Genomic DNA, 16,815 nt, shown 5'->3' with positions numbered 1-16,815 from the left:
CAATACCGCATGCCTCTTGGGCCGCTACACCCACTCTCTGTGGGATACGGTCGCGGAGTGTCTGCCGCAATGCCCGGAGGAGGTACGGGACAAGCTCGGCCAGGCTATGGTTGAAGGCCAAGACGCGGCGAGGTATTCCATCAGGTGTGGTCTTGATACGACCGACTCGCTGGGCAGAGCGATGTCCACGACGGTGGCGATTCGTCGCCACGCCTGGCTGAGATCCGCCAATTTCTCGCCGGATGTCCAAAATGCCTTGATGGACATGCCGTTCGATGGCAGTCGCCTGTTTGGCGACAAAGCGGACCACGCGCTTGAGCGCTTCAAGGACTCCAGGGTCACGGCCAAGTCCTTGGGTCTCCCGACCCAGCGCCAGCAAACGGGTTTGTTTCGCTCCTTTCGTGGCCAAGGAAGGGGCGGTCCCAAACGTGCTGCCAGCCACGCACCGCAGAATACTTCTCAACGCGGTGGCGGCCGTGGATTCCGCCGGGGAGGCGGTCGGGGACAGCGGCGAGGTCAGTCCACACCTCCCCCCGCAGCAGCCTCCAAATCCTCCTAGTCCGAGCTTTCAGGCCCATGTGACGCCAGTGGGGGGCAGGGTTCGCCATCACCACTCCCGCTGGCGCACTATCACATCGGACAGGTGGGTGCTGCAGCTCGTCCGAAGGGGCTACTCCCTCCCCTTCGAGACCACTCCTCCAGCCATGCCACCGCAGAACCACCGTGTGTCGGGGGACCACTTGACACTTCTGCAGGAGGAAGTTACGGCCCTCTTGGCCAAGGGGGCCATCGAGCGCGTTCCTGGGCCAGAAGTAGGGTGTGGTTGCTATTCCCACTACTTTCTGGTACCCAAGAAGGACAAGGGGGGCCTGCGTCCTATCTTGGATCTACGGAACGTCAACGGCTTCCTCCGGAAGGAGAAGTTCAAGATGTTGACTTTGGCTCAGGTCTTGGCTGCCCTAGACCCACTAGACTGGATGGTAGCGTTGGACTTGCAGGATGCGTATTTTCACATCCCCGTCCTGCCGGCCCACCGGCGTTACCTGCGGTTCACGGTAGGCCACGAGCACTTTCAGTTTATCGTGCTCCCATTCGGCCTTACCAGCGCCCCACGGGTGTTCACGAAAGTGATGGCGGTGGTCGCAGCTCATCTGCGCCGGTTAGGGGTTTCAGTCTTCCCCTACCTCGACGACTGGTTGTTGAAGGCGGGCTCGCCCCAGACAGTCGTCCACCACCTTCAGATGACGGCAGACCTCCTGCACGAGCTGGGGTTTTCCATCAATGTGCCGAAATCACACCTGTGTCCCTCTCAAAAGCTCCTTTTCATCGGAGCGGTTCTCGACTCGGCGCAGTTTTGGGTTTATCCTCCGGAACGGCGGGTCCGGGATATTCAGGCTCTGATTCCCATCTTTCAGCCGTTGTCCCGGGTTTCGGTCAGGTTGACGCTGCGGCTTCTGGGGCTGATGGCCTCCTGCATCCTTCTGGTGCATCACGCCAGGTGGCAGATGCGGGCTCTGCAGTGGGACCTGAAGTTTCAGTGGGCCCAGCATCAGGGCAACCTGTCCGACCATGTCCTGATCTCGGAGGGCACTGCGAGACAGTTGCAGTGGTGGCTTACGGACCGCGATTGGGTCAGAGGCAGATCCCTCTCCCTTCCACAACCGGAGCACGTAGTTGTGACGGACGCGTCCCTGCAGGGCTGGGGAGGCCACTTGGGAGAGGCGGAGATCAGAGGCATCTGGTCCGGCGGAGTCCCGGCTCCATATCAACATGTTGGAGCTGCAGGCGATTCGCCTAGCACTGAAGGCATTCCTCCCCTTTGTCAACGGGAGTGTAGTGCAGGTGTTAACGGACAACACCACCGCCATGTGGTACTGCAACAAGCAGGGCGGAGTGGGGTCGTGGACCCTTTGCCAGGAGGCCCTGCGTCTCTGGCAATGGCTGGAACGTCAGGGCGTGACACTGACGGTTCAACACCTGACAGGTTCTCTGAACGCCAGGGCGGACAAACTCAGCCGTCGGTGCTCGGTGGATCACGAATGGCGTCTGAACTCGGACGTGGCGAAAGGCCTCTTTCTGCAATGGGGAGAGCCTTGGTTAGATCTATTCGCCACAGAAGAGAACGCGCAATGTCATCAGTTCTGCGCGTTGGAGTTTCCAAGACGGCACTCTCTCGGCGACGCCTTTCGGCGCGAGTGGAGTTGCGGTCTGTTGTACGCCTTTCCGCCTATACCACTTCTGCCCAGAGTGCTGAAGAAGATCAGGCGCGACCGGGCCCAAGTTATCCTTGTGGCTCCGGACTGGGCGAGAAGGTACTGGTATCCCGAGCTACTCAGCATGTCAGTCGGTCCCTCGATCCGCCTGCCCCTTCAGGAGGACCTTCTGTCGCAGCAGGCGGTCTTCCACCCGAACCTGTCCAGCCTCCACCTCCATGCGTGGAGATTGAGCGGCGACAGTTGAGGCCATTTGACTTGCCTCCTGAAGTCTGTGATGTGATTCTGGCAGCCAGGCGTCCCTCCACAAAGTCGGTATACGCCTCCCGGTGGAACAGATTTGTGGCATGGTGCACAGCAAAGGCTGTGGATCCTCTCTCTGCCCCCCTTTCTGAGGTTCTCCTCTTCCTTCTTTCTCTTGCCCAGCAGGGCTCTGCTCTGGGCACTATCAAGGGCTACCTTTCTGCCCTTTCCGCCTTCTTGAGGCTTCCTGATCAGCCATCTTTGTTCAAGTCCCCTATTGTACTGAGATTCTTGAAAGGCATCACGCACATGTATCCACCTGTTCCGTTCGTGATGCCTCAGTGGGACTTGAACCTGGTTCTGACTTTCTTGATGTGCGCTCCCTTTGAGCCGCTTCATTCCTGTCCTCTCCGTCTTCTCACTTTAAAGACGGCCTTCCTGGTTGCCATCACCTCTGCCAGGAGAGTGAGTGAGCTCCAGGCTCTTTCTGTGAAACCTCCTTTCTTGTCCGTTCATCCTGACAAGGTGGTTCTTAGAACTAGACCTTCTTTCCTGCCCAAAGTAGTTTCTGCTTTTCACATCGGGCAGTCCATCACCTTACCCTCCTTCTTCCCGCCTCCGCATCCTTCAAAGGATGAAGAGCGGCTCCATCGTCTGGACCCAAAACGTGCGCTTTCATTTTATATGGATCGCACACGCCAGTTCCGGGTGGATGATCAACTATTTGTTGGCTACGTGGGTGAGAAGAAGGGAAGGGCGGTACAGAAATGAACCATCTCTCGGTGGGTCGTCCTGTGCATCAAAGCATGCTACTCTTTGGCTCGGAAAGAGCCTCCTGTTGGGCTGAGGGCCCATTCCACTCGGGCCACGGCGGCTACTACTGCCCTGGGCCGGGGAGTCCCTTTGCAGGACATTTGCCAGGCGGCTACATGGGCCTCGCTGCACACCTTTGCGAGTCATTACTGCCTGGACAGTCAAGTCCGGAGGGACGGCTTCTTTGGCCGTTCGGTCCTCCAGGATTTTCTGGTGTAGGATTGTATTGGTTCGCAGACCCACCACCGGGGTTGGTATTGCTGGGGTATCTATTCTAAGGTAAGGAATCTAATACTAACCTGTTTCTTTCAGATGAACAAGTTACTTACCTTCGGTAACGATATATCTGTAAGAAACAGTAGTTAGTATTAGATTCCTTACCGCCCCACCCATCCTCCCCGTTCTGCGAACTGATACCTAGGGTTAAGGACATCCCTTTCAGGGCCCTAGTTTCAAATGGCACCAGTGTTGGTTCTCACATGGCTCTGCGTGTTCTGGCGCGGAAAAGCTGTGTGCAAAGAACTGACGTCAGCGCGCGGAGGCGGCGTCTATATACTCCAGCGACGTCATCACGGCGCACGACGCCGACGACGCGGAGCCGCAGGGGACGCCTGCAGACGACGCCTACCGACGCGCAGGGGTACTGCTACGCAAAAGTTTCCGGATCCAGACTGACGCCTGGGGATATTCTAAGGTAAGGAATCTAATACTAACTACTGTTTCTTACAGATATATCGTTACCGAAGGTAAGTAACTTGTTCATCACTCTTTCCGCCCTTTGACACCAGTTCCGATCATGTTCTCATCCTTCCACTGTCGGCAGCATATCAGTACCCCACAATCGTGCTATGTTTCGCTTGGCGACCATGCTTGCTAATGCCAACCAGATCTTATCCCACTTAGGCCAAGTGGTATCATTCAACACCCCCAGGATGTGCCATCGAGCTTCCAGCTGCACCGCCGCCCCGATCACCTCCGACATAATGGCTGCGATGTTAGACCAATACTCTCGGATCTTAACACAGTCCCCCAAAATGTGGCAGAAGGAGCTCTCCTCACCACAGCCCCGCAGACAGAACCGTGTGTCAGCATACCCAATACGATATTGTGTTGTGCGTGGGGTGTAGGAGCGGTGAAGGATGCGTAATTGGACCAGTCTAAACGGTGCACGAATTTCCACTTTCCTGGGACTGTGCAGCGCCTCCTGCCAATCATCCTCTTTCAGAAGGCCCACATCCGATTCCCATTTTTATTGGAGGGGAGGAGACGATTCTACCCTGCGACTGGTCAGATCACCACATTATCACCTTCTTTATCAATGAAACAGTTAAACCTAACCCGGCTCAACGAATCAAATCCAAAACATGGAAAAGGGACATGAAGAATCTCAACCCCTCTACTCTGCCTCCCCACATCGGCAATCTCCTCCTTCCCCCTTCAGGTGCCTCGGATGTTCAATCTGACTGACCACTACCTTGAATCTATGAATACATTAGTCAATGAAGTCGCCCCACTACAACTGAAGAGAGTCTCCACCAAAACTTCTAACCCCTGGTATAACGACAGACTCAATAACGACAGGCGTTCGATGCGAATGGCAGAGCGCACCTGGAGAGCGGACCCCTCAGCACTTCACCTCAAAAGGCTTAAAAACAAGAGAAATGCCTACTTCAGGAAAATAAAGCGGACAAAGTTGGACTTCTTCAGCCGCCAACTGGACCAAGCAAAAAACAGGCCAAGAAAACTCTCCGAACTAATCAAAACCCAAACAAAGGCACAACCCCTACAATCAAATAGCACAACAAGCGACACCCCACACTGTGAAGACTTCTCTGCTTTCTTTAAGCTAAAGACTGACAACATAAGAAATGACCTCATCATGGATGTAAGCCGATTCCCCAACCACACAAGAATGGCTAACACTCAACCTAAAAACATGGCTTCCTGGCAGTACTTCGATACCTACTCGGAAGAAACAATACACAAATTGCTCTGCACCTTGAAGCCATCTAACCACCTCACAGACCCTCTACCTGCTAGTGCTGTAAAAGACTTCATCCCCTTGCTCCTCCCTCTCTGGACCAAAATCATCAACTGCTCCCTGCAACAAGGCCTCATTCCAGACTCCCTCAAGGTGGGGCAAGTCACGCCTATACTCAAGAAACCTACAGCTGATCCGTCTGACCTAAACAACTACCAGCCCATCACCAATATCCCCACCCTGGCCAAACTGCTGGAGAAATGTGTCCAACTCCAACTAACAAGACACATTGACCAATTTGACCTCCTCAACTCTCATCAATCAGGCTTCCGAGCGAAACACAGCACAGAAACAGCTATGACACACATAATTGATGACGCCCTCCAAATTCTTGATCGCAATGATTCCTGTCTCCTCATCCTTCTTGACCTCTCGTCAGCATTTGACACGGTCAAACATGAGAACCTGCTGGAGCTGCTAAGCACTAGAATGGGTCTATCGGGAACGGTTCTCAAATGGTTTTCGTCCTTCCTACACAACCGGTCTCAGAAGTTCAAGATCGATAATGTGCTATCGTCACCTGTGCCTGCAGATCTAGGTGTTCCACAAGGATCCTCCCTCTCCCCCACGCTGTTCAACCTCGTCATGGAACCGCTCGCCACCTTGCTCCAAGCTTCTAATGTCCAATTCCATATGTACGCCGACGACACACAACTGTACCTCTGGGGCTCCAGGGGGTCGGGGAGATTGTTGATAAGTTTTCTATACGTGAGAGAAATGGCCTTGTCTATCATCGGGTCTGACAGCAACCTATCTTCTAGCGGGGCATATTCCGGAAGTTGATCTCCCTTCTGGAGATATCTGAGGACAGCGCGCCGGACCTGCTGGTAGTGGAGAAACTAACCTCCCCCCATTTGGAATTCCTGTTGCAGAGTGGAGAACTCTAGGACATCTCCTCTTTTCCATCGGTCGCCCAGTACATCAATGCCTATCAAACTCCATTTGTTAAGGCCCCTCAGTTTCGTCACTTCAGGAAGATAGTCCCCGGCCCATAGTGGGGTTTGGGCCGTGAGCTCCGCCTCCCACCCCAATAGTTTTGTCGCCTTTTTCCACGCTCCCACGACAGCCGCCGTCTGGGGCAGCAGTTGCGGGCCCCGCCTGCTCTTGCGATAGTTTTGCCAGGTAGGTGCCGTTTCCCAAGACCATACGGTCTACTCTATAGGCGGGTTCGTCCATTGATGTTCACCAACTGGGCCGCCCAGTAGTAGAGCTTAATATCTGGGACTGCTAGCCCCCCCGTCATAAACCCCCCGTTGGAGCTTCCTCAGTGCGATCCTCTGGCATCCCCCACTCCAAAGGAGCGCTCGAATCTCCGAATCAATAATCCGGAAGATCTTCTCTGGGACTGGGAAGGGGGTACTTTGCAAGACGTAGAGGAGGCGGGGAGGGGCCATCATTTTAAATAGGACGGCGCGCCCCATCAAGGAGAGCGGGAGCGTTCTCCAGTGCGCCACGTCGCCATGCAGTCGCTCCAGTTGGGCCTGGATATTCGGACGCAGGAACTCCTCCTCAGATGCCGTCATCCAGATGCCTAAGTATCAGAAGGACTCCTTCCGCACCAGCCCTCCACAGTCCAAAACCACTTCCACGGGGGGTCCCGACAACCTACGACCCAGGGATTTGCTCCAATTTATACGATATCCGATCACAGAAGCTGCATAAGTCGTGGGATGGAGATCAGTGGGTCCTGTACATAGAGTAACACGTCATCGGCGTACAATGAAATACGCTCCTCCCAGCCGCCCCCCAGATCTATGCCTCTGACTATGGGATCAGATCTTACCCGTGCTGCTAATGGCTCAAGGGCCAGGGCAAATAGTGTCGGGGAAAGCGGGCATCCCTGCCGTGTCCCCTGTCCCAACTTGAATTCCCTGGAGAGGGTACCGTTGACGCGGACCCTCGCAACCGGTGCAGTGTACAATAGCTTCACCCACGCCTTGAATGAGACCCCAAAGCCCATTCGTGTCAGGACTGCATATATATAGTGCCATTCTATACTGTCGAAGGCCATATGGGCATCCAATGAGAGGAGGGCCGCTGGTATCGCAGGTCGCGCGTGTAGGAGAGTGGGGTCTGCAATCCTATGGTCACCCCAGATTTTTGCTTTTTGCTTCACTGGTTTACGACTTTCCCTGGCTGTGGGCCTGCTAATCAGACCCACAGCCTAGCTGTCCTCTCTCTAAATTGACATCCATGTACTTTAGGTGCATTTACCAATTGGTACTGGGCCACCTTATCAGTCCCTGTACAGTGTACCTTAGGTACCCAGGGCATAGGTGTACCCAGGGCCTACCAGGGGCTGAAGCATGTATTATGCCACCCCTGGCTGGCCATCTAAAACTGACACAACTGGCTGCTAAGACAGCTGGGGCAAGGTGGTGTAATCACCCTTTGCTGTAGATACAGTTACCTATATCTAACCCCAAAATGGACACATATACTCCTATCAGTCACTCCTATGGCAGGCCTTATCAATCCTGAAGGCAGAGTGCTTGGAATTATGTGAGATGGTGCTCTGGCATGAGCTGAGCCCGTCTGCAGCTTGCGGAACCAAGTCCTAATAGCTGTTCCATGATAACGCTATACCATATACTCTTAAGTGCATTATCATCCTCGCAGTTGAATGCTAACTCTGGTATAACATTATCAAAACATGTCGAGTAAGGTGTCATACGAATTGGAATACTACCCTCTCGCCAATTCTGGCGACGGGGGTAGCATTCCACCCTTCTAGAGGGACACGACATGTATGTAACTGTGAACCCCGGTTAAAGTTAACTCGAGCCTTGGCATCACAAAATGGATGCTGCCACCACAGACACAAGTCTGACCTCCTGCTGCTGGGAGTCCTTCCAACGAGGGAGGCTTGGACAAAGGGTTTCCTGCCTTGGGAGGTGCTAGCACCACCCCAGACAGGATTTGGTGTATTGGGTAGGACAGGCCTGAAAGGAATGAGACATGTCTGGGGCACACAAGGTGCCCTGTGCATACACCGGTTCAAACCAGTCGCTGGGACACCCCTGCCCCAGCTCTGGCGCGAAAACCGGACAAAGGATAGGGGGTGTAACCACCCACCTTCCTGGTCCCACCCATAGGAGAGACCTAGTCATAGTACAGCCCCCTTTAGCAGAATAAAGGTAGGAGCTGGTCCCATTCCAAATTAGATTAATCCTGACTTGAAACTTTACAAGAAGAAACTCTGGACTGAAGAAATCTCCCTTGTGGGCAAGGAGTGTCCACCCTGCAACTGCAGGCACCATCAAGCGTCCAGCGGCTTCACTTTGTCGTCTTCCCGTGAGGATCCAGACTTCAGAGCCCGACGAGACCCGGATTCCCAGACCTCTCCGACCTCAACTCACATCTGCAGCACAGCTGAGATCCGTGGGTGCGACGAGACACTTGGGACCGGCCATCTTGAAAGAAACTGCACTTCGCTTCCAGCACGACTCCCGAGGTAAACTCGACCAAGTGCTTTGGGGATTGAGAAGCCCCAGCCCCGAGGAGCCCCTGCACCGAAGATCAGCCCTCCAGCTTCCACGAGATCTGCGTGGGGCCCTTCTGCTTGTTTGCTGCTCGACGCGTTGTCTGGTCACTTGCCGGCTGGCTAGTGACCTCCTAGATGACGAACTTTGAAAACTACACTGCTGGTCTGGTTGCTCAGACTGGCCCTTGCTCCCTTCCAAAAGAGGAGTACCCTGGACCCTCCTGGTCCACTCCAGACGCCGTTTCCACTCACCGCGTGGGTTGCCTTTGCCAAGGCCTGTTGATTCCAAATCCGGATCCGACACCGCCGACAGCGAGAGCCTGCCTGGGACAGCTCGTGCCTCCATCCTGGTCGTCGAAGACACCTCCTGGTCCACGTGGCTGCAGAGACAAGCGTCCACTCTTCACCTGATCGCCACGACGACCTCAGGTTCCTTCCTGGTTCCACTCCAGTCACTGGCTAGTGACTTTGAACATTGTCCTCTCTGCTTTCAGGTCTTCAGCATCTCTGATCCACCCTTGGATCACACCGGACATCTTCCTCCTGGTCGCCTGCAGCATCTTTTCTTTCAGGCTCCATTGACTTCAACGCAGAAACCCGACACGACTTCGCACCTATGCACCCGCAGCCCGTGGGTGAGGTAACGAGAGCATTTCGGTGCTCAAGGGTAGCTTGACTCTCCTAGTGTCCAGATTCACAGTCGTTTTAGTCCTAACCAGTCAGGATTGTCCGTACTCACCTTTTTCTTGAACTGTACTGTCCATAGACGTTGTTACGCATCCCGCGTGTGAGTTCACACTGTGCACCCGCGTCCCGTGGGCCTCCTATTACTTACCTAAAGTTAGGATAGCGTAGTCCAAGCGATCTTACAGCCTCTGAACAGCTCCATTCCTTCCATCGATTTCCTTATACCATTTACTTAGTATATGGTTTGCCTTGCCCCTAGGGCACCATTGTAATTTTGTGCAACTTATCGTATTTTTCCTAAGAGATTGTCATGTGCTTAGCCCTCTGATCTCATAAAGAGTTCAGAGGTGTTTGTTATTAATAAATATATTGTTTATTTTCATAACAACCTGTGTGGTGTCCTTTCATCTGGTATTCAAGGGGTTATATTGTGGTAAAACAGCTGGCTTCACATGCCAAAAGAGTTTAGCCTAAGACTGCTTTGTCCATGCTACCATTAGGATAGCTGGTCTATAAGGTTGACTTACAACCAATCACCATAAGGGTTGTTTGGACTGATACAAGGTGATCACTAGAACTAGTGAGCATCATATATCGGGCCAACTTCTCACAGCGTGGACATCGTCTGGAGCACCCCGAACAATCGCCGTAAATTAAGTCTGGTGTTTCTATGGGGCATGAAGCCTGACTGATCTGGGTGGATCAAGGACTGAATCACCGCCCCCAGTCTAGTGGCTAGCACCTCACCCAGAACTTTAGTCTCGGAGTTGAGGGAAATCGGCCTGTATGAGCTGCATAGTTCTTGTGGCTTGCCTAGCTTATGTATTGTGACTATCGTGGCTGATCGGAGGTCCCTCGGTAGCCCCTGTCCTCCTTGGCTGCATTAAACATGCTCAACATATGCGGGGCGAGGCGTCCTGACACACACCGAAACGCCTCCGCTGGGAACCCATTAGGGCCCGGAGCCTTCCCACCCTGCAGATCGCTCATAGCTGCCTCCACCGTGACGTTGGCGTCTAGGAGGTCTCTATCTTCCGGTGCCAGCACTGAAAGGGGTATGTCACGCAGGAAGTCAGTGCATTCACTCTCCAGCCTCTCAGTATGCGGCTGATAGATTCCCTCATAGTATTGCGCAAATGCCTCGGCTAATTCCGCGCCGGTAACCCGCATAGTTCCGTCTCCCAGCCTGATACCCGGGATCCAATTGCGATCCCCATCGTGTTTCTCTAGCCAGGCAATCATCCTATTTGCTTTGTCCCCTAGATCATATACACACCGCTGCGACCGTGCTTGGGCAGTCAGCACATCCTGCAGCTCCTTTTCTTTGAGTCTTAATTTGTGCCTATTTTCCAGCTCTTGCTCACTGGTTTCCCCCCTTGCATTCTCCAGGATGGTAATCTCCGTTTCTAGACCTTCCGCCTGGGCCTGCCTTTCTTTCTTCCTCTTTCCAGCTTCTGCCTGTACAATATCCCTGGCTACGGTCTTAGATGCCTCCCAAAGGGTAAAATGAGACTCAACCGAACCCATGTTTTCATCAAAATAGAGATCTACCCGCTCACCAAACCACTCCTGATCTTTGAACAGGAAGACATCCAACCTGGGCGGGGTGGACCAATCTCGAACGGGGCTTCTTAATTGTACTCCCACCGGGGAATGGTCAGATATTCCTCTAGCTTTATGGTAACTATCAGGAAAAAGCCCCATGTGTCCCATCTGGGTGAAGATGTAATCAATCCTGGACCCTGACCCGTGTGCTGCGGAAATATGTGTGTATTGCCGGAGGTGCGGGTTATGTGCCCTCCACAGGTCCACCAAACTCAATGCGGTTGCAAAGTCTCCAAGGTGGTGTGTTCCCCCCCCCCCTGGTCCGGGGGGGCCTATGACCTATCCATGTCTCTCACCATCACATCATTCATGTCTTCCCCCAATATCAAGACTCCGTCTGGCATCTCCTGGAGTAGTCCCCCGAGGTCCGGGAATGTGGTGCCGTGCAGCCTCAGGGGGGATATTATAGACCGAGCAAAGGTTGAGTGTGCGTCCCTCCCACCGCCCAGATGTAGCTACATAACGTCCCAGCGGGTCAGACCACCTGTGGTTATTCACCAATGGGAGCAAATTTTTCACCAGGATCCCAACTCCCCTGGAGCCCGTGGTGAAGCCCGCGTGTGCCTGTAGTATGTATCCAAACCCGTTAAGGGCTTTGTAGTGATTGCCTATTAGATGTGTTTCCTGGAGGAAAACTATATCAGGAGCATCCCGATGGAGGTATTGAAGGACCATGGTGCGTTTGATTTTGTTTTGCAGACCATTGATGTTCCACGATAAAATGTTAATCTTCCGTGTCGTCAACGTGTGTGTCATAATGTACCACCAGAAAACAGTTAGGACACCCTCACTACCCCCACCACCCGCACGACTGTAAACATTCCTGGCGGAGCCTTCAGCGCATACTTCTGTAGAAACAAAAATGCTCCCCCCCCCCCCACTCCCACCCCCCTCCCTGCAACCCTGCTTCTCAGGCTAACGTGACTCAGTTCACCCCAACCAGCAGAGCGCCTGTCTCCCATAAAGAACGAAAAATGTGCGGAATGTGAGCTACGACCAAACCAGCCTCCTGATGATCACCCCCAGCCCACCCGTTACTTAAGTAGCAACTTTGGCATCCCAACCCCAGGGAGGGCAGATAAGCAATAGGAACGGATCAAATCTGAATGTAAAGCAACCAGTCATGCCCATCCTTCACCGTTTTCCATCTCTGTTTTAGGAGCCCCTGTAGGGCCAAATGTCCCGCCCGTCTGTTAGGCAGAAAAGGTACCTCCCCACACAGCCAGTCCCTGACATTGGAGTGTTCATGTCTCACGTGCCGTTCCACACTAGTCCTCCGCTCACCATCACCTCAGCCAAGGTCCGGCGAGGCCGATAGGCTCCGGGCCCTCACACCGCCCGGCCCCCGGGCCCGCCACATTGCCGTTTACCTCTCTCCGCCGACCCTGCGGAGGAGGCCGGGGACCGCACCACTGTGTCCCTCCAACTGTCCCCTGGTTGTTGAGTGTCAGGGCACCGTGTCTGCTCCTCCAACCATGCGAAGACGTCCTCCGGGGACGTGAAGAAGAAGGATTTCCCATTGTTGGGGTTCGGGATCGGAAGGGACCGTAGAGAGAGAGTCAGACACTTGAAGTAATGATTTTAACAAAGGTTTTATTTTTAAGTAAGCCTTTCGTCTTCGGCTAGAGAGTCTCAACCGGGCAAACTCGTCCGGTTCCATCTTGACGCCTCTGGGGAAGATGGGACGGTCCAGGGTGCTCCTCCCACGCCGGGTATCGGTTCCCTCCAGACCGGTGTTTCCGTTGATGTCGTTGGGGTCTGGAGGCTCCTCCCAGGTCAGGGACGAATCCGGAAGACAAAACAAAGAAGGGAGGAACAATTACTCTTATGTTCCGCTTTACGGTTTGTTGGGCCCAGGGGAGTGAAGGAAACAAAGTGCTCATGTGCGTTATCCACACGGCCGGTTCAGTGCTCTAAGTGCTCGTGAGGGAAGGGGGTGTGGAGACTGTACACACTATTAACACTGGTCAATCACTCGGTCGATTGGTTGCTACGTGTTATCCAGCCCGCCACTCTGCCCCGTACCTTTGTGAGCCACGCTCCTCCCGCGGGAACGTGGCTGGGCAGATCGCCTGTCCGTTGGCCTCCTGGCTTGCAGTCCACAGCTGGGCTCGTCGGGAACTCTTCTCCGCCGTACTCCGTCTCTGCTCTCCAGTCTCTCGCGCTTCCTCCTCCTGCTCCGGAACTGCTGTTCGTCGTCTTCCGGGTCGGGCTACCTTTTGGCGTCGTCACGAACCAGGTGGGCGGGGTTTCGTCGTCCTCGCCGGGAAATTTAAAGGGTCCGTGTGCCTCTTTGTCCAGGTTCTCCCAACGTGTGCTACTGTCTGTCTGAGGCCCCTCCTCCGGCCAGGTTGACGAAGGCTGTGAGTCGGAAACAGATAGGTGTGAACAGGGGGGAACAGCTGACCACCAGTCAACGTCAGCATCCTTGACAACGCCGCGGCGTCCCACCCCGTGACACCCATCTACAAGAAGCTTAAGACGTGCTGGAAAGAACATCATGTACTTGATCCCCCGGGTACGAAGTTCTCTTTTGACAGCATCAAACGACCTGCGCTCCTGTTGAACCTTGATGGTGAAGTCAAGGGAAGAACCGGATGGTAGCGTTGTTAATACGTAGGTCCCCATGTTGCCGGGCGGCCTGTAAGATGGCGTCGCGTTACCTATAGTTCAGGATCCGAGCTATAATCGTCCTTGGAGCAGCCCTGGGGCGAGGCGGGGGGACCGGAGCCCTGTGCGCCCGTTCAATCACAAAGAACTTGTAAAGTCTTTTTGGTTTGAGGTGTTTCAGGATAAGGTCCTCCAGGAATAAGTCGACACTCGGCCCTTCCATTTTTTCCGGCACCCCTACCACTCGCACATTGTTCCTTCGGGCCCTTCCTTCTTGGTCCCCCAGGCGGGCTTCCGCCTGCTGCTGTTGAGTTAATCGCTGAACCTGGCCCTGCAGTTCTTTGGTGGCTTGTTGAAGATCCGTGATCGCCACCGCATTCTGAGTCGCTTTTTCCGAGGTTTCATTCAGGTCTGCTCTCTGGAGGGCCATTTCGATCGTGACAGCATCTACTTTAGCATGCAACGTCGTCCCCAGGGATTGAATCTCCTGTAAAATAGAGGCCAGGGACGGCTCCGCAGCACCAGAGTTTCCTGGGGGCCCAGCCTCCCCACCCCCGGCCAGCGCCGTGTAGTTATCCATAGTGTTGGTCTGCGTGGTGGTGGGTTTCTTGGGGCGCATTGTAGACTCTATGATGGGTCCGTCGTCCAGGATCTCCCCTCGGTCCCTGTGTCACTCCGGCTACTTATGGCAGAAAGAAGAGAGTACTTGTGACGCGCACTATGCCTTCCAGGAGGGTTCCGTTCCGCCACAGCCGTGCCAGACACACCAAGATCCCACGTCCCTCACTACTCACGGTCTTCCTCAGTTGGATCCCACGCCCGTATCACCGACACCGGCCCCAGCGCTGGCCTCTCGCCGTTCCACCTCTCTCCTGCGTCACACCGCCAGCAATCCTCGTCCGTGGAGTTGCTGGGATAGCCTGTTCTTCTCGGCCCCATGCGCTGCCAGAAACAGTCCCAGTTCAACCCTCGACCGATCCCTGGCCGATGCAGGCCTTACCCCCTTCGCAATGTGGGACCGCGAGCTGGGTCACCCGGGACCCCCGCAACTCCGGAGCCAGTCGGCTCAATTCATCCTTCGAGGGGTGGGGGCCGGCAGTGGGGCAGGTGTCCCCAGTCACCGCCTCTGTTCAGCGCGGGGCCCTCCCAGCCACTGTCACGCGGGCCACGATCTCCTGTTTCTCGGGCCGTCTGCCTGGGCCGCCCGCTGCACCAGAAACACTGGAGCCGGTCGGCTCAGCACAGCCCCCACCGGGTGGACCGCCGCGGACCCTCTGCAGGGGTCCCGCGCCTCCTCAGCCGGTCATGCCGACGTTCTCCCACTCTTACTGCTGGATTTCAGGCGGATATTTGGGGCTTTTGGCGAGTCACCAGGTGCTGGTCGGTTTTATGCGGCCATCTTGCTCACCGGTCGGCCACGACCCCCAGTCACTTTAAGTTAAGTACTCAGAATTTGTGTAGTTCCAGAGCATTGAGTGTTTCTTCTGACGTTAGCGTGGATCAGGCCCAGCAGAGCATTATGGTTTGCTAGGCAAGAACCTGTTTCTCTTTGTCCAACTCAGTGACTTGAGAGGTTGCCACAATAGAACTGATAATAGTTCATTCTTGACTTATGACTCAATGTTCTGATAGATACATGGTCTGGGAAAATTCAATAATTGTACTTTGTGCCTCTTCTTCATGGCTTCCTGATGTGCATTCAAGAGCAGCAGAAACAACATATGGGCCAACTCTGCTGTCTTGGCCATTACACAACAGTTTTACTGAACGATCCTCCTATATAGACAGTGACCCACAAATGTCTCATAAGGATACACCTTTATACGTCAAAAAGAAGGTTTGTTTTTTTAGCAGTAACATTTACATTTATAAAGATCTCTATAGAGATTATATGAAAGCTATGATTCACCCTGGAAGCCCAGGTTATTAGTTCTTGAAAGTAAATCTTTTGATTCTGAATTCATTGTAATGTATAAATCAATGGATGTTATTAATTTTTGTTTTTTACTCTTCTTTGTTTTTCAGCTAAAAGCAGACGTCAGTCAAAGCCTTACAAGCCTAAAAAATTAATAAAAGTGGACGGGAAGATTGTGGTACACACAGCGTGCAATAATGGGAGCAGTTCCATCACTACGAAAGAAGGAGAGCTCTACATGTTTGGAAAAGATGCCATTTATTCCGACAGCTCCTGTAAGTTTTATGTGTAATGGGTAATTGTGTGCAGGATGCACCTATACAGGAGGCTCATCTATGGACGAGGGAAACCTTTCAAACGCAATCAAAGCCAGTTTAAAGTTACATGTTTTGAAATTTTCAGCAATGTGTTTTTCACTAATACATTTAAGAAAAATGGGTAGTTGGTAAATTAAATGTAATAAGAATTCTCATATTTTCTTGTTTAAACAATTTCAATCAAATGGAATTTGCCTAAATTTTGGAAGTCACCTTGATATAAGTGAATACCTTCACTTATTTTGGTTGTCATGAACAGTAAACCATCAATTGGCAAGACATTAGAGTCATTGGCTGCCAGAAACAAAACGGGAGTTAAACATGAACAGTCCAGGCTTGTTGAGACACGCAAGCACACACACACACGCATGCACACACACACACACGCATGCACACACACACACATGCACACGCACGCACACTCGCGCACACTCACACGTGCATACACTCACACAGTGCATGCACACTCGCGCACACTCACACGTGCATACACTCACACAGTGCATACACTCACACAGTGCATACACACACACAGTGCACACACACACAGTGCACACACACAGTGCACACACACACAGTGCACACACAGTGCACACACAGTGCACACACAGTGCACACACGCACAGTGCACACACACACAGTGCACACACACACAGTGCACACACACACAGTGCACACACACACAGTGCACACACACACTCACACAGTGCGCGCACACACACACAGTGCGCGCACACACACACAGTGCGCACACACAGTGCGCACACACACAGTGCACACACACACACACTCACACAGAGCACACACACACACGTGCACACACTCACACACTCACACACAGTGCACACACTCACACTAGAAAATAAGTCTGTATATCCTTTGCAAGT

General features: G+C 53.5%; 1 protein-coding gene across 5 annotated transcripts in view; it reads left to right on the top strand.

Annotated features, from left to right (window-relative positions):
* The window catches only part of MYCBP2 (MYC binding protein 2), a 1,909,483-nt gene that overhangs the window by 281,478 nt on the left and 1,611,190 nt on the right, over positions 1 to 16,815 (top strand). For all 5 annotated transcript variants that reach the window (XM_078657470.1, XM_078657469.1, XM_078657471.1 and 2 more), the window contains exon 13: positions 15,722 to 15,886. In XM_078657470.1, the coding sequence (XP_078513596.1) occupies positions 15,722 to 15,886 (165 nt within the window). The remainder of the gene's footprint in view (positions 1 to 15,721; positions 15,887 to 16,815) is intronic.

Source organism: Lissotriton helveticus, chromosome 8 (assembly GCF_964261635.1).
Source record: "Lissotriton helveticus chromosome 8, aLisHel1.1, whole genome shotgun sequence".
Taxonomy (NCBI): domain Eukaryota; kingdom Metazoa; phylum Chordata; class Amphibia; order Caudata; family Salamandridae; genus Lissotriton; species Lissotriton helveticus.
The sequence above is the reverse complement of the archived record's forward strand: the minus strand, read 5'-3'. Positions and strand labels throughout refer to the sequence as shown.